The following is a 17,372-nucleotide window of genomic DNA, read 5'->3' as shown; positions in this document are numbered from 1 at the left end:
CTTTCCGCCTCCCTCATTCCCAGGGCTTTTCTGCAGGGCTCCCTGACCCTCCCAACCAGCCCCTACTTGCCCAACTCCTTCTTCTTAGCTGAGCCTCAGGGCCCTGAGTCGGCGTGCTGGCTGTCCTTCTGACATGCTGTGTGCCTTTCAGTCACACTCAGATGCCCTGCTCCCCTTGGCACCCCCTCAATGAGCAGACCCTGACAGCCGGCAGACAGACACATTTATTTCCTTGGCCCCATATCCACCCCCGATCCAGTTCTGAGAAAGGAGTCTCACTTCTCCTCTGAGAGCCAGACCTCCCACCCCCCCTCCCTGCCCAGACACCTGGGCTCCCATCATTCCAAGCCCTGGCTCAGCTAGAACCACTTCAGATCCGGGGACCCTTGGCCTCTTTGGGATCCTCAGGGGCTACTCCCATCTGGGGAATCACCTCCAGCCTTCACTGGACTCTGCCCAGCCCAGGGAATTGCTCTGGGTCTTCTTGGGGGCCGCTGGTTTGTTCCTGGTCTCCTGCGGGCCCCCCTGGAGCATCACTCTTGGTCTTCCGCAGGCCCAGCCCGGGACAGGTTCACGCTGGCCTGTACCAGGCAGGGAACCCGTGGAGGGTTTTCTGCAGGGTCCACGCGGGGAAGGCCTGAGCCAGGACCATCATTCTGGCTTTTCCTCCAGACCTTCTGAGGCCGCCTGGGCAGCGTCCTCCTCCTTCAGGCCTCCAGGAGCAAGGTCCAGGCTGGGGGACTTCTGGAGGTCTTCCTCAGCACCCGCCTGGGCAGGGTCAGGGCTAGGGGACAGCTCTGGGACCATGGCCTCCAGCCACGGCGGGTCCATGCCGGGGCCGGCGAGGGAGCTGGGAGAATCTGGGGGCTGCGGATGCTTGCGACGGGCATGTCGTCGTAGGGTGTTGCCCTCAGTGAAGCGAAGCCTACAGATGGGGCACTGATAGGGACGCTCGCCTGAGTGCACACGGCCGTGGTGGGCCAGCTCCCCGGCTTCACGGAAACGCCGCGGGCAGAGGGCGCAGTGGAAGGGCCGCAGGCCGGCGTGGATGTTTCGGTGCCTCCGCAGGTGGCTGGCCCGTTTGAAGGCCTTGCCGCAGGCCGGGCAGGTGTGTGGCTTGAGTTCCGAGTGTGAGATGCGGTGCCGTTCCAGGTCTGAGAAGTATGGAAAGGCACGAAGGCAGACGGGGCAGAAATGCGGGGCCCTCCGCGCCCGGGACCCCCCGCCCTCCTCATCTGCCTGGGGCACGGTGTACGGGACGCCCTGGGCGTCGATCAACAGGACGCCACCTCCGTCCTCAGCCTCCACCGCGTCAGGCGGCCCGGGGGCCTCAGGGGGCTCCCCGGGTGTAGAGCCTCGGGGCCTACCGCCCCGTTTGCGGGTGGAAGGGGAGAACGTCTGGCTGGAGGAGGAGTCGGCGGAAGAGTCCGCCCGCCCCGCGGGGGGGCGGCGGCGACGGAGGCGCACGCCAGGGGTATCTGGAGGAGGGCCGGAGGGCTCCGCCTCCTCGGTTGCCCGCTCCGGGCTGGAAGGGTCCATCGGGTGCTGGGGATTCGGGGCCCGTCCACAGGACCTAGGCTGGTGAAGGGAGAAAGGAGGCAGGGTCAGAGTTAGACGGAGGGCAGCAGAGAGACTGATGTGGGGAAAGGGGCCCCAGAATGGGGAGGCGGGAGATGTGGGTGGCCCTGACCAGCCGAGAGGCTTCAGACAAGGACTTTCCCTTCTCAGGCACTGTTTCTTAATCTGTTAGCTAATTGAGCAGCATTTTGAGGCTTCCAAGTTCTCGCCAGGCAGTTATCATCACAAAATGCTTCATACTCACGAGGGAGGCTCCACAGATGAGGAAACTGAGGCACACAGCAGCTAAGTGATTTGTGTGTGCTTATGCGGGGGAAGAGAAACCAAAAAGTCAGAAAGCTGGGGCCAGGCTGGGAAAGAAGAGGTCCAAGTGGGAGTCGGGCTGGGAAGGCTACAATTTGGAGAGAAGATTCTAGAGTAAGAGAGTAGAACGCGAGTATGAGGGACTAGATTTGGAGAAGGAGCCAAGTGATGGGGAGAAGGGGTTACACTGTGAGAGACAAGCCAGACCAGAGAGGAGGGAAAAGGGACCGGAGGGGAAGGTGAAGGAGTCGGAGTGGGAAAAAAAGCCTAGGTTGCCAGAGAAATGACCCGATTGGAGGAAGAATGGAGGATAAAGAGAGAAGGGGCAGCTAGGTGGCGCAGTGGATAGAGCACCAGCCCTGGAGTCAGAAGGACCTGAGTTCAAATCCCACCTCAGACACTTACTAGCTGTGTGACCCTGGGCAAGTCACTTAACCCGGATAGTGTTCAAAAAGAGAGAGAGAGAGAGACAGAGAGAAAGAGAGAACGAGAGAGAGAGAAAATAAGATTAGGGGAGAAGGGATGATATACGGTAAAGATGGAGAAGGTAACCAGTTTTGGGGGAGAAAAGACCAGACGAAAAGAAGAGGCCAAATTGCTGGAGTCTAGGGGGACGTGGGGCCATTTCAAGATGAGAAAAAACCAAACACATTTTGGGGAGAAGGGATCAGATGAGAGTGGGAAAGAGGCCAGACTGGGAGAGAGGCCGGCACTATTCTCTGCTGACAGGAGCTCACAGACCTGAGGCTATTTGGAGAAGCGCAGCTGGCCAAGACTACTGTCTTTGACAAGGAACCAAAGACTACCGGGGCATGGGCAGTCCGGGCCTCCCTACTGTCCACAGAGTGCAATCCGGAGATACAAAAAGCTAAGGAAGTGTCTGAGCTTTCCACTGTGGCTCGGATAGAGACATGGCAGGCTTCTTGGCAGGCAGGGATGGAGAAGACTCGGGCTGAAATGTGCTCACTTGCACAGTCTTGAGAAATCAAATGAAGGCAGCTCCCCCCTGACCAGGGAGTCACTGCCCTCGAGGCAGCCAGCCAGAAAGCCAGAGGCCCAGAAGGCAACCCAGGCAACCTAGGCTCAAACCCACGGCTCCAGGTGTCTCTGCCACAGTACACACAACAGAGAGGAGGCCGAACGGGGGAGTGAGTCAAGTTAGATTTCCTAGGGATCTAGGACACTGGGTAGGAGCAAATGTAAACCTGGACCACGGTTCTGCATGGCTACAGCTTAGTCAAAGATAAATAAAGAAGGCTGGGAAAAGATTTGCACCTTAAGAGGACAGATTGATGCCCTGGAGTCAGGAAGAAATCTGGCCTCAGACACTTCCTAGCTGGGTGACCCTGGGCAACTCACTTAATCACTGCCTGCCTCAGTTTCCTCAACTGTAAAATGGGGATCATAATGACACCTCCCTCCCAGGGTTACAAGGATCAAATGGGATGGTGTTTGTAAAGGGCTTAGTGGAGTGCCTTCAAGCACGGTGAGCACCTAATAAATGCTTATTCCAATCTTCCCCTAAGAGAACAGACTCATGTGAGACAACAGGATTGAGAAGGGAAGGCAGTGGGAGCGCTGATGGAAAGAGATCCCAGAAGCAGGACTGGCAGGGAGGGGGCCGCTCCTCTCACTCTCTGCCAAAGGGAGAAGAGCTCATAACTTGCCTCAATGATCATTTCCTTTTTCAAAAGGTAGGAGAACCAACGGAGAAAGAAAAGGGTTGCCTGAAGAGACTGATGTGGACGCACAGGACTCACCGACCAAACTGGATTTTAAACAGAACCTTAAGAAGGTAACCGAGGACAAAAACAAAAGTGTAAAAGAAAGGTGATAAAACATTTTAAGAAAACAGAACAGAGCAACTTTGTTGCTATGGCACTATAGTTAACACATACTTAAAAAGAACCCTCTACATCACCCCAGTTCTCAAGTTTGCAGACCGTCTTCTTTTTCTGTTATTTGTATACTGACATGTCTTTTTTTTTTGATGATTCAAAATTTCCTAGTGAAAAATGAGACATAATTCACTGATAATAATATCAGGAGTGCTAAAACTCAGACTAAGGATGGCAAAGAAAGCTAAGGACGACAAAAACTTGGTTTGGGCTTTTTTAAAAGTTATTTTGAATAAAGGAGAATAGAGACAAGACAGGACCACTTCTCTGGGTGGATGGAATCAAGATAAGTAACATTAAGGAGAAGGTACAGCTGAGTGATACTTTTTAAAATTTTTTGTTTTTATTTTCCCTGCAAAAGAAAATGACCTTGGCTCTGGGAAGGCCAGAACAGAAACAGCAAATTGGGAGTAGGCACTCAACCCAAGTAAGGCGACAGTTTGAAAGCTCCTGGCTTTCCAGTCCCCTGCCACTGATGACCATCACCCAGAGATCCTGAAAGAACTGGCAGATGGCAGTGCCCAGCCACTGTCAGTGATCTTTAAAAGACCACAGAGGACTGGAAAAGAACCCAAGAGTGGAGGAGGACCAACGTCATAGCCCCAGGCAGCTTGACTTTGTTTCCCAGGAATACTGTAGCACTCATCATTAAAGGGATGGCAGATGACAGGCTAGAAGAGGAAGCAGGGATTCCAAAGAACCAGCACGTTCTCAGAAAGGGGTGATGTCAGGTAACCTCATTTCCAATTTGGACAGGAATGCTAAAAGAAGAGCTTGGCAGAACCTCCCTGCTTATCTAGATTTTAATGAACCATTTGCTAAAGTCCCTCTTTCTATTCCTGAGGATAAAGTAGAGAGATAAGGGCTGGGGGATAGGATAATCAGACAGTATGGGACTCTGCAAATGGCCAGAGTCATTCACCTGGAGGGCCTTTAAAGGCCCCTGGTCCCAGGGGTTGGACAGCCAGAGCCAGCACTAACAACCCCACCAGCTAACAAAAAGCAAGGTGGGATGGCGACGGCTCAGGATCCAGAAAGACAAAAGCCTTGGGCTGAATCTAACAACGGGGAGAACTCCACCAACAATGAATGGCAAGCTTTGGATCTGGAGTCCAGACATCAGCTGCACAAGTACAAGGTGGGCAGCCAGGGAAGCCGGTTGAAAAGAGATCTGGGGGTCTAAGTGGGCCCCTGGCACTCCCCAGATAAGGAGGTGAAGGGCGGTGCCTCGGGGCCTTTCCCTGGAACTGTCCGCTGTGGGCATTGCCCAGAGGAGGGCACCTGGGAGGGGGAGGGCCCTGCACACCGGGGGATGGACAAGCCACATTGCTAGGGGGTCAGTCCTGGGGGGCAACGGGAGCAACTGGGGGGCGTGACCCTTTGGGGAGAGGGCACCCCTGCAGGGGGTGGGGGCCAGGTGAGTACAGCTGGAATGGGGTTCAAGATCCCTAGTACTGGGGCTGAAGGCAGTTCTGCCCCGCAGCCGGGTGAGCCCCTCCCCCCAACCCCGGCTCCCCTGGAGGCTGGGGGGAGGGGGAGGGGCAGGGGAGCGCGCGCGGGCACTTCGTTTCCTCGGGGCAGGGGCGTGGCGTGGCAGTGCGCACGCGCAGCAGAACCCCGCGGGCCCGCAGGGAGGGCGGGGTTTGGGCGGGCGCGCGCGCGCTGGGGCGGAAGGGGCGGGGCGCGGGGAAGTAAGCCAATGACTTTCGCAGGGTAGCCGGGCGCGAGTTGGGGGGAGCGGCGGGGGCGCGCGGGCGGGGGAGGGGGCCTGCAGGGCGCGCGCGGGCTGCTGCTCGGGGGCGGGGGTCGCGTGCAGTGGGCGGCCGAGCCCTCCCTCCCTCCTCTCCCCTCCCCCCGCTTCCCTCCCTCCTTCGGCCTCCCTTCCCCGCCCGCCGCCCCCTCCCCGCCCGGGTACCTCATTTGCATGTCGCTTAGGGGCGCGCGCGGGGGGCGGCGGGGAGGGCGGGAGGGCGGGCGCGTGGGCCAGGGCCCGGGGAGGGCGGGGCGGGGCTGGGGGAGGGGGTGGAGGCGGAGGCGGCCGCGTGACGCTACCGGCCCCGCCCCCTCCCTCACCCTCCCCGCGCGCCGGCCACAAAGGTGGAGGGAGGCCCTGACGGTGCTCGCGCGGTCTTAGCGCTCGTCTATCTCCTGGGCTTGGGGGGGGGCGCCTGCGCGCTGGTTTCGCCTCCCCTCCTGCCGGCCTACTCGGCGCCACGTGACTGTCGGAGGTCTGCGTGCCCATTGTAAAGGTGGAGAGGTTAAGGCCCAGAGAGGGTCCTTTTGCTAACACGTAACAACCAATGGGGGCGGTTCCAAGGTGGGAGCTGGAGAAGAGTCAGAAAGCGCTCAGTGGCCGGGAAAGCCCACCAGTGAAATAGCACTTAGAGATCTTCAGCTGAGGCCACCCAGGGAAGTTGCCGAGATCTCGGACTTGCCCCTTGGGGAGAGGTGCTTGGAAATCCTCGAGTGCCGCTGCACCCACTTAACAGGGAAATTGAGGGGCCTTGAAGCTGCGGGTGGGGGAAGGAGGGCTCTACAAGAGGGCTCAAGGACCAGCAGAAGCCCAGAGAGGGCCACGGCCCTACCCAAGGTCACACAGCACGCCCGGGCACGCGCCCTCCGACCCGGGGCTCTTGACGTCATCGCAGCCCCCGCTCCGGAGCTCGACCGGAAGTGATGGCATCGGATTGGCTTCGGGCCTGGGAAGGCCTGAGGCTCCCAAGATGGCTCCCGCTCCGACTTCACTGCCCACAGCCAAAATGGCGCCCGCAGAACTCTTAGCTCGTTGAGTCCAGTGCGGTTGCGAGGCAGGATGTTCCGGATGCTTCTGCCCTTAGCTAAGGTGGCGCTGAGGCCCCGCCCCGTCGCCCGCGCCCGCCCTCGTTAAAGATGGCTCCGAACCCTACTCCGCTTCTGTGCAGGCGCAACGTCTGAGGGGAGGAGGGAAGGAAGAGGGACCCGGAAGTCGAGGGGCCCCCCCGGGTGGAAGTGACGCCACCCCCGCGGCCCAAAATGTCGGCGCCCAGAGGGAGGTGTAAGTAATTAAAGGAGAGAGGGGCACGGCGCGGTCCGCGACCCCCCTGGAGCCCGGATGCCCTAGGACTCGGCCCCCTCCCGCGCCCCCCCGCCCCAAGGAGCCCGATGGATCGGCCCGGGCTGGCCCTACCGGGCCGCCGGTCCCCGGGGCCGCGGGGCTGCGTGGATGGGACCATTCATGGCCCGGCTGGGGGGGAGGGTGGAGAGGGGGCCCAAGAGGGACACAAAGGACGTGGGGGAGGGGGGCCTTCGGTAGGGCCGCGTGGGGGCGGGACTTGGGGGAGGGGGGGCTCCAGCGCCTAGTGGGGGGCTTTGTGGGGGAGGGGAGGAGCTTGAAAGGGGGAGGGGTCTCACAGGGAAGGGGTGGGGCTGGAACTGGGGAAGGGGGATGGCTTAGGGGGTGGGGAGGCCCTCGGAAGTGGGTGGGGCTAAAGGGGAAAGAGGATCTTAGGTGAGAGGGGTGGTACTTAGGAAGGAAGGGGGCTCTCGGGAGTGGGAGTAGCTTAGAGGAGAGAGGCGGGGCTTAGATGGGAAGAGGTGGGGCTTGGGGGGGCGGAGGAGGTTAGAAGTGGGTGGGGTTAAAGAGGAGGTCCTTGGGAGGGGTAGAGCTTGGAAGTTTTGGGGGGTATCTCATAGAGGAGAATGGGAGGTCCTTATAGAAGGGGTGGGGCTTCGGGGTTGGGGCTTATAAAGGGGGGGTGGTCCTTAGGAGTAGTAGGGCTTAGAAGAACGGCTGAGTCTTGGAAGTTTTGGGGGGCGTATCAGGAAGAGTAGGAGGTCCTTAGATAAGGGGTGGGGCTTAGAACAGGGGTGGAGCTTAACCAGGAGAGGGGACAAGCTGAGGCTTTTTTTGGGGGGTCTCATAAAGGAGAGAGCAGGTCCTTAGCACTCAGAAGGGGGGGTAGAACTGCAGCCCAGGACCCTGTAAGCTGGAAACCATTTCTTCCGTCTCTCCTTCCCCAGAGATGCCCCAGGCAGGGCACGTGTGGACCGTCAGCCATGGAGGACAGCGGTGTGGACGGTCCTCTCCCTGCAGCTGGCCCGGCCCCAGCACCGACCCCGACCCCTCCGGTGGCCCCCCGGGTACCCTTCCACTGCAGCGAGTGCGGAAAGAGCTTCCGCTACCGCTCGGACCTGCGGCGCCACTTTGCCCGCCACACGGCTCTCAAGCCCCACGCATGCCCCCGCTGTGGCAAGGGCTTCAAGCACAGCTTCAACCTGGCCAACCACCTTCGCTCGCACACCGGGGAGCGGCCCTACCGCTGTTCTGCCTGCCCCAAGGGCTTCCGCGACTCCACGGGCCTTCTCCACCACCAGGTCAGGAACTGGCCTCTCTTCCCCAGCACTTTGGGCCAGTCTGTTCTTGCTTTCCCAGCAGTGGAATAATGGGGGTCCTTGGGAGCAGGGCCTTGTTCAGGGCTAACGGGTGTGATTCTGTCCTCTTGCCCTCTTTTTCAGGTGGTCCACACAGGTGAAAAGCCTTACTGCTGCCTGATCTGTGAGCTCCGCTTCTCCTCGCGATCCAGCCTAGGCCGTCACCTAAAACGGCAGCACCGGGGGATGGCCCCACCGACCCCTGCGGGCTTGGGCCCGTCTGGCTTAGTGCCTGGCCTCCTTCCTACCCTGGGGCCCCCCGGTGGCCTCTCAGTCCCAGGTCCGTCCTGTAGCGCCTGCTCTGATGAGGGCCCCTGCGTGGCCTGCGGGGGTGGCCCAGAGCCTCCTGGCCCTGGGCCAGGGCCCTGGGTGGGCGGCTGGGGGACTGGTGGGACAGGCCCCTTTGTCTGTGGGGCCTGTGGCCGCTGCTTCCTGGCAGGAGCTGAGCTGGCCGCCCATTGGGCTGCTCACACAGATGTGAAACCCTTCAAGTGCCCACGTTGTGAGCGCGACTTTAATGCCCCGGCCCTGTTGGAGCGCCACAAGCTCACCCATGATCTCCAGGGTTCCTGGCCTGGGCCTGAGGGCAGGGAGGCGGGGCTGGAAGTTCCCGAAGGGCCCCAGGAGTTTCCCTCTGAGGATTTACAGGAGTTCCCTGAGGAGGGGCCCCAGGAGTTTCCTTCTGAGGGGTCCCACGAGTTCCTTTCTGAGGAGCCCCAAGAGTTCCCTCAAGAGGAACCCCATGAGTTCCCTGAAGAGGATCTCAATGAGTTTCACCCTGAGGGGTCCCAGGAGTTCCTTTCTGAGGGGCCCCAGGAGTTCCCTCTGGAGGTACCCCCGGAGATGTCCCAGGAGGACCCTGTGGAGATACCAGAGGAAGTATCCCAGGAGTTACCCGGGGAAGTGCCCATAGAGGTATGCCAGGAATTACCTATGCAGGTACCTGGGGAGGAGTCCCAGGAGGGGCCCCCTGATCCAGACCTGGAGGCCCCGTTCCCCGTGGCCGCTGAGCTGGGCGAGGCCTCAGAGGAGACCCTGTACCAGTGCGACTGCGGGACCTTCTTTGCCTCAGCAGCAGCCCTAGCTGCTCACCTGGATGCCCACTCAGGCCCAGCTTCCTGCGTCTGTGGGGTGTGCGGGGCGGTCTATGGGGCGGTAGCAGCCCTGGAGGAGCACCACCACGGGAGCCACGGGGCTGGGCCTTCTCCAGGGGGGCCCCCAGCCGGCTCTGGCCGTACCCCAGCAGCTCTGGCAGCAGCAGCTGCTGGGAAGAAGGTGTTCAGCTGCTCTGAGTGTGAGAAGCTCTTCCGTTCCCCGAGGGACCTGGAGAGGCATGTGCTGGTCCACACCGGGGAGAAGCCCTTCCCGTGCCTGGAGTGCGGCAAGTTCTTCCGGCATGAGTGCTACCTCAAGCGTCACCGGCTGCTGCACGGGCCAGAGAGGCCCTTCCCCTGCCATGTCTGTGGCAAGGGCTTCATCACTCTTAGCAACCTCTCCCGTCACCTGAAGCTACACCGAGGGATGGACTGAGCAGCCCCCTGTCCTGGAGAGCCTCCTGGCCTGAGTGGGAGGACCAAGGGAACCTTGGAATTGGAGGGGGAGAGGGCTTCTGGTCCGGAGGGACCCCCGAGCATGAGGGTAGTCAGGGACATTGGACAGGGGGAGGAAAATGGAGAGCTGAGGAAGCCTTGGGACCCAGCCCTGGGTCAGGGAAGACCCTGAGACCCTTGGCCCCTGGCAGAGCCTCCTGTCCTGAGAGAGCCCTGGGACACATCCAACTGGTTGTGGACCTTGCCTTCTTCACTCTCCAGGAAGGGCCCTCCGACCCAAGCCAACCCCCAAAGGAAGGAGGATGGGACAGGGACTCCAGAGAAGGGGCTGAGCCTGGTGCCCCTGCCGCCCTCAGAGCTCCTGTGGGCTGTGCTCTTTGACACCCCCCTCATGCAAGGTGGACTGCTCTGAATGGACAGAACCGATCCGGATAAGGCTTTCACCTCATTCCCCCTTCTCCCATGGACCAGTCTAGAGGCTGTCAACCTTACCCCTTAGAATGAATTAACCAAGTTTGTCCTTTATGTAGAATGTGGACTGGTTCACATCCCCACCGCCCTCCCTCTTTCCCCATGCCTCCCACTCCCATCCTTCCCACAAGGAATGGGCTTCCTCCCACCCTGGGAATACCCCCTTGTCTCCTCTGTGGGTTTTGGGTCTCTCTCTGTCTCTCCCATTTGTGTCTGTCTCTGTGTCTCCCCCCCAGGCCGGTCCCCGAGGACAGGGATGACTCATCTGGAGGTCCTCCTGTGTGAGCATCTGCTTGCCTCCTCTCCTTCCCCACGTCCTCAGGACCCTCAATAAACTGGCCTGACATTTACTCTGGCTTGCCTTGGTCTGTTGGGAGGGGCCTGATTCATAGAGACAGGAGCCTGACCTTAGCAGCAGCAGTAGGCCGCCATGGTCTCCCATAATGTCACTGGGAAATGCTCTGCACGTTGGTATCCCCATTTCACTGCTATCCCCCAGCTCATGATTAGAGGAGGCTAGATTTGAACCCTTGTCTATGCTGGCTTCAGAGGCCTGAGCTGAGGTCCTTAGAAAGATTCACCCCTAGGGATAAGGGCAACTCTCCTGTTCTTAGAGACTGGAACTTGTGTTTTGAAATGCAGATCCTGCTCTTGAGCAGACCGCTTTCAGGGAAAGCCCCCTTCTGTTAGAAAGTATAATACAAAGATAAGGAGAAATTCTTGCCTTCAAGGAGCTCATGATCCGGGGAGGCAGGTAGAGGGGGGAAGGTGGAGGCCTTAGGTTCTTTTCCTACCTGCTCTGTTTACTCCCCATGTGACTTTGAGCCCCTCACTCATCCTCCTTGGGTCTCAGTTTCCTCCTCTGTAAGAAGAGGCAGAAGTATTGTGGCCTTCACTATTGAAACGGGAAAGAGCTCTTCATCTGGAGTTGGGGTGTGGGTGCAAGCTATGGGGCTTAGCTGTGTTGACCACACAGTAAAATTCGTGTGTCCACTGGTAAACTTACTAGCCTTAGCTTCCTTGTCTGAAGGTCCCTTCTGGCCCATAGAGGTGTCTGGCTCCGCTCAGAGACACTAGTTGCCCTAGATGCCAGGACAGGGAGTAGTTGCTAAGAGGTAAATTTCAGTTGGGTCAAGAAAGCCTTCCTAGCATGGTTGTCCCTAAGTGGACAGCTGTTTGGGGAGGTATAGAGCGCCTCTCAAGTCAAGTCAATAAGCATCTATTAAGTGCCTACTATGCCAGGCATTAGGTTAATTAATGGAGCACAGAGAAAGGCAAAAGACAGCTGCTGTCCTCTCAGAGCACACAATCTGCAGGAGACAAATGCCAGAAGGCATCAGAACAGAGATTGGGAAAGGTTTCCTGGAGAAGGTAGGGTTTTAGCTGGGATTTGAAATGAGAACCTGAAGGTAGAGATGAGGAGGAAGAATGTTTCAGGCATGCGAGACAGCCTCAGAGATAGAGGGTCTCGGGTCAAAACGTCCTTGGGGAAGGGGATGCAACGTGTCAGAAGAGTGGAAGAGTAGGAGGAGGCTGAGTTGTAAAGGCTTTGGATTGCCTGGCAAAGAATCTGCGGTTTCATCTTGGAGGTGGGGGAAGGGAGGTGGTGTGGTCATACCTTTAGGAAGATCCCTTTAATCACTGAATGGAGGATGCCAAAGAGAGATCAGGCAGGCAGGCAATGCCCACCGCAGGCTATGGTGATAGTCCAGACTGGGGCGAGGTGGGCCTGCACCGGGGTGGGGGCAGGGTCAGAGGACACACGCTGCAGAGGTGAAATAGGCAGTCCTCAGCACCATATTGGATATTGGGGGGGTGAGAAAGAGTGAGGAGTCCAGGATGATCCCGGGGTTATAAGCCTGGAGGTTGGTGGTGTCCTCAACAGTAATAGGGATGTGGGGGTGGGGGGGAGACGAGTTCATGGACATTCAGTTGAGATGTCTAGTAGGCGGCTGGAGATTTGAGAGCAGAAGTCATCAAAAGAGGTTGGGACGGATATATTTGAGAATTATAGAGATGATCATTAAATGCACGGACGTTGATGAGATCACCAAGTGAAGTGGTCTAGAAGGAGAAGAGGGCCCAGGACAGAGCCCAGTGGGACAGTAGTGTTCGCAGATACCACCCGGCTTAAGGTCCAGCAGAGCCAGTGAGAAGAGGCGTTCCTAGGCAAGAGGAGAGAGAAGGGAGGATCACAAGAACGAGGACTGGGAAAAGACCACGAATTTGGCCGTTGGGAGATCACTGATAGCTGGAAAAAGGCAGCAAAGGTCCCCTGTCCCCAGGCGCTCGCAGTCAAGTGGGGGGAAGAGACCACGTGCAAACACCTGCCTACATACAAGATGGACGCGGGACGGATGGGGGGGGCAGTCTCAGAGCAAAAGCAGCAGCACTTAGGGGCCGGGGGAAAGGCTCCCTGCGGAAGGCGGGGCTGCAGCTGGGCCTTGGAGGGGGGGCAGGGAGGAGGAGGGAGAGTTCTGGGCATGGGGGGTGGCATTCATTGGGAGCAGAAGTGAAAAGGAAGGGACAGATTCGAGGGAGACCGTGGGGGCAGAACTGTCAGGACTCGGCCATGAATGGCCGGGAGGGTGGGGGGAGGCAAGGGACAAAGGGTCCTCTGAGCTCCTAAGCCGGATTGCCTGGGTGCAAGGCGGTGCCATCCGCAGCGGGGAGCGAGGGGCCGGGCGGCCATCCGAGAAGCTGCCCTGCGCGCTACGTGGACGTGGGGGGAGGCGCGGAGCCCGCAGCTCCATTCACTGGCTTTGGAAGGAGGCAATGAGAGGCTCATCCCCGGAGGTCCCCCAGGGAAGGTGCGGCCGCTCTAGGCCGGCACATTGCCCAAGGCTTGGGTGTTCAGAAGAGGACTAGAGCTGCTTCTTCGCAAAACAGGACCCAGCCCCTCCCCCAACGACTGAGCGACAGGCCCCGCCCCTTGGAGACCAGACCCGCCCGCCCCAGGGGTGAAGCCATCTTCTCAGAGCCGAGCGGGGCTTAGCGACAGGCCCCGCCCCTTAGCGACAATCCCCGCCCCTTGAAGCCCAGACCCACCCCGGGGGTGAAGCCATCTTAGAGCCCGAGCCTTTTGCTTAGAGACAGAGCCCGCCCCCTAGCGTTAGCTCCCACCTCCTTAAAGACGGGGTCCACCCCCTTAAAGACCAGACCCGCCCCAACGGGGAAGCCATCTTCTTAAAGCTCGAGCCCTTCCCTTAGAGATAGGCCCCGCCCCTGAGGGGGGGAACATTCCTCGGAACCCGAGACCCCCCCCACTTAGCTGCAGGCTCCGCCCCCGGCCTCTGCACGCAGGCGTTCTCGAGCCCCTCTCTGGGGTGTGGCCCGGGCGGGCGCGGGCCTCGAGCCCCCCCTTCCTCCCTCCTCCACCCACCCCCAGCGCGCCGGGGGCGGGGCCGCGCTTGCATCCGGGGAGCCGGAAGAGAGCGGCGCCCCTCCCCCGCCCGCCCGGCGCGGCCCTCCCCCGCCCCACCCTCCCCCGTGTCAGCGTCCGTCCGTCCGTCCGTCCGTCCGCCCGTCCGTCCGTCCGCGCGCGAGGGAGGAGGCCCCGAGGCCGGAGGGAGCGAGGAGGAGGTGAGACAGCGCGGGGGGAGGGGGGCCCGAGCGCGCCCCCGCGACGCCCCCTCCCCCGCCGCGCGCGCCGCCGCGAGCCGCCCGCCCCGGGGGAGGGGGGGGGGTCTGTGCCTGGCCCCGGGCGTCTGTGCACGAGCGGCGTCTGCAGCGCTCAGGGCGTCTCTGCTGTCTCTGTCGTCTCTGCCATCTCTACCGTGCTTGTGTGTCTCTGTCACTGTGTGTCTGGACGTGTGTGTCCCCCTGCCCCCTCCTCCCCTGCTCCCCTCCGCTCCTCTTGCCATCCTTCTGCCCCTCCCCTCCCCCTCTCCGCTCCCTCCATCCCTCACCCATCTCTACCTCCTCCTCTCTGTCTCCTTTTTTTCTCTTCCCTCTCTCTTCTCTCTCTATCTCCCTCCCTCCTTCCTCTCTCCCTCCCTCTCTTCTGTCTCTCCTTTCTTCTCCCCTCACTCCCTCCCTCCTTCCTCTCACCCTCTCTCCCCCTCTCCCTCCTCTCTCCCTCTCTCTCCCCCTCTCTCCCTCTCCTCTTTCTCCCCCATTTCTCTATTTCTCTATATTGCATTCCCTGACTCTCTCACCTGCACTCTGACCCCGCCCCCTTCTGGGCAGCTGGTGACCACCCCGGGCTTGGAGTCCCCAAGGCCAGAGTCCAGATATGGCCCCAGAACCTTATTAATGATCCTCGGGATCCCGGGCAAGTCACTTCGCCTTTATCTGCCTCAGTTTTTTCATCTGTCAAATGAGGATGGTAATAGCATCTACCTCTTAAGGTGGTTGTAAGGACCAAATGAGCTAACATTTGTAAAGCACTTAGCACATAGTAGGTGCTATGTAAGTGCTTATTCCTTCCCTTTACCTTTTGCCACCCCTCTCCCCCTCCATTTTTCTCTCTGTCTCTCCTGTCTCTCTCCCCCTCCATCTCCTCCCCTGTCTTTCTCTCTCTGTCTCTCTTCCCTCTCCCTGCCGTCTTTCTCTCTGTCTCTTTTCCCCTCCCTGTCTTTCTTTTTCTGTCTCTTTCCCTCTGTCTCTCCCTCCCTTCTCTCCCTTCTCCCATCTTTGTGTGTCTCTGTCTCTCTCCCCCTCCATCTCCTCCCCTGTCTTTCTCTCTCTGTCTCTTTTCCCTCTCCCTGCCATCTTTCTGTCTGCCTTGGTCTCTCTCCCCCTCCATCTCCTCCCCTATCTTTCTCGCTCTGTCTCTCTTTCCTCTCCCTGCCATCTTTCTCTCTCTTTTCCCCTCCCTCTCTTTCTTTTTCTGTCTCTTTCCCTCTGTCTCTCCCTCCCTTCTCTCCCCCCTAGTCTTTGTCTCTGTCTGTCTCCCCCTCCGTTCCCTCCATCTATCTCCCTCTGTCTTCGCCTTCTCTCCCTCACCCCTGTCTTTCCCTCTCTGTCACTCTTCCCCTCCTTGCCCACCTCACTCCCTCACTTTTCTCCCCCCTTCTCTCTCTTTTCCTGTGGATCTCGTTGGCTCCCCTCCATCTCAGGCTGTGTCTGGGTCACCCCTGCCTCTTAGCTGTCCCTGTGTGTACATCATGCCTCTTTCTCCTTCTTTCCCTGTAGGTATGGACCCCCAGCCTCCTCCGCCTGCCCCAGGCGCCTCTCCTCGGGGTCGTGGCCGGGGTCGGGGCCGGGGCCGGGGCCGTGGACGGGGCCGAGGCGGCGGAGCTGCTCCCAGGGCCCCTCTGCCCTGCCCCACCTGTGGCCGCCTCTTCCGCTTCCCCTACTACCTGTCCCGTCACCGGCTCAGCCATTCGGGCCTGCGCCCCCATGCCTGCCCCCTGTGCCCCAAGGCCTTTCGTCGGCCAGCCCACCTGGCCCGGCACCTGCGAGGCCATGGCCCTCAGCCGCCTCTGCGCTGCGCGGCTTGTCCGCGCACATTCCCAGAGCCGACTCAGCTGCAGCTGCACCTGGCCCAGGAGCACGGTGGCAGTGGGGAGCCAGGAGGGGCCGAGGCGCTGGGGAGCCAGGAGCCCGCGGCAGAGCCGGCCCCAGCCCCCGGGCCTCCTGAGGATGCCCAGGAGGAGGCGGCTGAGCTGGCTCGGGCAGCGGCTGGCCGCGGGGAGGAGAAGGAGGTCCTGCTCCAGGCCGACTGGACCCTGTTGTGCCTGCGCTGCAGAGAGGCCTTCCCCACCAAGGGGGAGCTGAAGGCCCACCCATGCTTGCGGAGCTCGGGGGGCCGGGTGGGCCCCGATGGGGAGCCTGGGCCCCCGCCACGGCCCAAGCGCCACCAGTGCCCCGTCTGCCTCAAGGCCTTCGCCAGGCCCTGGTCGCTGTCCCGACACCAGCTTGTCCACTCCCCGGACCGGCCATTCGCCTGCCCAGACTGTGGCCTGGCCTTCCGCCTGGCCTCCTACCTCCGGCAGCACCGCCGGGTGCATGGCCTGACCCTGCTGGCGCCTGCCCCGGCCCCTTCTCGGTCCGACAAGGAGGAGAGAGGCGTGGGCGGCGCCTCTAAGGGATGGACCTTTGCCAAAGGGGCAGAATCCCAGGGGCAGAACGGAGAAGACGGGGCAGGCCGTGAGGGAGAACGGGCCTCGGGCCCTGGGCCCGGGGAGGAGCCACCTCCGCCCCCGCCACCACCCGTGGAGCCCCGATTCCGGTGTCCGGAGTGCGGCAAAGGCTTCCGGCGGCGGGCCCACCTCCGCCAGCACGGCGTCACCCACTCGGGAGCCCGGCCTTTCCAGTGTGTCCGCTGCCAGCGGGAGTTTAAGCGACTGGCAGATCTGGCCCGTCATGCCCAGGTGCATGCGGGGGGCCCTGCCCCACACCCCTGCCCCCTGTGCTCTCGCCGCTTCTCCAGGGCCTACAGCCTCTTGCGGCACCAGCGGTGTCACCGTGCCAAGGTGGAAGGGGCCGTGAGCAGGGCCACGCCTGCTGCGGAGGAGGCGGCCCCGGCTCGGGTGGAGACAGTCGGTGATCCCCCTTCTCCTCCCTCTCCCTCTCGGACCCCTCCTCCAGCCCCTGCATACCTCAGCGCCTCCTGCTTTGACAGTCAGGACCACTCAGCTTTTGACCTGGAGGAAGAAGAAGAGGGGGGCCTGGGGGGGGCAGGGGGGGTGCCCTCCTGACACTCAGAATCCTCCAAACTTGTTTTATGGCTGCCCCAATCCCCTCTACCCCCTCTCTGAAATGAAACCCACCCTCTAGGTTCCAACAGTGGAAGAAGGAGCAAGATTGAGGTGGGGGTGTCTCCCTGGGGAGACTGCAGAGAGTTCTGGACCCCTACACCCTCCCCGCCATTGCAGGATACATCTCCCACCCCGCACTGACCCAGAGTCCCACCCTGTTGCCACCCCCAGGATGACAGGTGGGGTCCACCTTCCAGCTGAGGCAAATGATGGGGAAATCCTTGACCCTCTGCCCACACCCAGTCCTTCCATGTTTCTTGTCTGCTGGGGGAGAGTAGAGTGAAGGGGGTCCCAGAGTGTGGGCTGGGGATGGGTGTTTCTGTTCCCCTTGTCTGTCTATGAATAAACGCCACTGTGGAGCCCAGAGGAGCCAGGCCATGGGGCTCTGTGTGAGTGTGTGTGGGGGGGTGGTCGGGGAGGGCCAGGGTGGGCAGGAGAAGACATGGGGTGAGTCTCCC

At 60.6% G+C, this 17,372-nt stretch overlaps 3 protein-coding genes and 1 long non-coding RNA gene across 6 annotated transcripts; 2 read left to right on the top strand and 2 right to left on the bottom strand.

The window, feature by feature from the left end:
- Positions 1–205: 205 nt before the first annotated feature.
- On the bottom strand, positions 206–5,748 carry ZNF524 (zinc finger protein 524). 2 transcript variants are annotated; one of them, XM_021004066.2, is made up of 3 exons: positions 5,695–5,748; positions 3,549–3,667; positions 206–1,578 (listed from the first exon to the last, which is right to left on the bottom strand). In XM_021004066.2, exons 2-3 carry the CDS (start codon positions 3,558–3,560, stop codon positions 652–654), a joined length of 939 nt encoding a protein of 312 aa, XP_020859725.1. In that variant the 5' UTR covers positions 3,561–3,667; positions 5,695–5,748; the 3' UTR covers positions 206–651. The 2 variants fall into 2 exon arrangements, with proteins under 2 accessions (XP_020859725.1, XP_020859726.1); XM_021004067.2 differs by lacking the exon at positions 3,549–3,667 and having other exon boundaries at positions 5,695–5,744.
- An 83-nt stretch (positions 5,749–5,831) lies between these two features.
- Positions 5,832–10,560, top strand: FIZ1 (FLT3 interacting zinc finger 1). Of its 2 annotated transcripts, XM_021003621.2 has the most exons (3): positions 5,832–6,813; positions 7,779–8,132; positions 8,274–10,560. In XM_021003621.2, the coding sequence occupies exons 2-3, from the start codon at positions 7,815–7,817 to the stop codon at positions 9,717–9,719; spliced, it is 1,764 nt and encodes a 587-aa protein (XP_020859280.1). In that variant the 5' UTR covers positions 5,832–6,813; positions 7,779–7,814; the 3' UTR covers positions 9,720–10,560. The 2 variants fall into 2 exon arrangements, with proteins under 2 accessions (XP_020859280.1, XP_078002173.1); XM_078146047.1 differs by lacking the exon at positions 5,832–6,813 and having other exon boundaries at positions 7,527–8,132.
- Positions 10,561–12,191: 1,631 nt separating this feature from the next.
- Positions 12,192–13,586, bottom strand: LOC144454297 (uncharacterized). The gene is made up of 2 exons (XR_013482677.1): positions 13,334–13,586; positions 12,192–12,375 (listed from the first exon to the last, which is right to left on the bottom strand). It is a non-coding gene; the product is annotated as an uncharacterized LOC144454297 (long non-coding RNA).
- A 27-nt stretch (positions 13,587–13,613) lies between these two features.
- ZNF579 (zinc finger protein 579) lies at positions 13,614–17,283 on the top strand. The gene is made up of 2 exons (XM_021003622.2): positions 13,614–13,792; positions 15,347–17,283. Exon 2 carries the CDS (start codon positions 15,349–15,351, stop codon positions 16,852–16,854), a length of 1,506 nt encoding a protein of 501 aa, XP_020859281.1. The 5' UTR covers positions 13,614–13,792; positions 15,347–15,348; the 3' UTR covers positions 16,855–17,283.
- The last annotated feature ends 89 nt before the right edge of the window (positions 17,284–17,372 follow it).

Source organism: Phascolarctos cinereus, unplaced genomic scaffold (genome assembly GCF_003287225.1).
Source record: "Phascolarctos cinereus isolate Bilbo 61053 unplaced genomic scaffold, phaCin_HiC Scaffold_726;HRSCAF=1367, whole genome shotgun sequence".
Taxonomy (NCBI): Eukaryota; Metazoa; Chordata; class Mammalia; order Diprotodontia; family Phascolarctidae; genus Phascolarctos; species Phascolarctos cinereus.
This window is presented reverse-complemented; position numbering and strand designations above follow the sequence as displayed.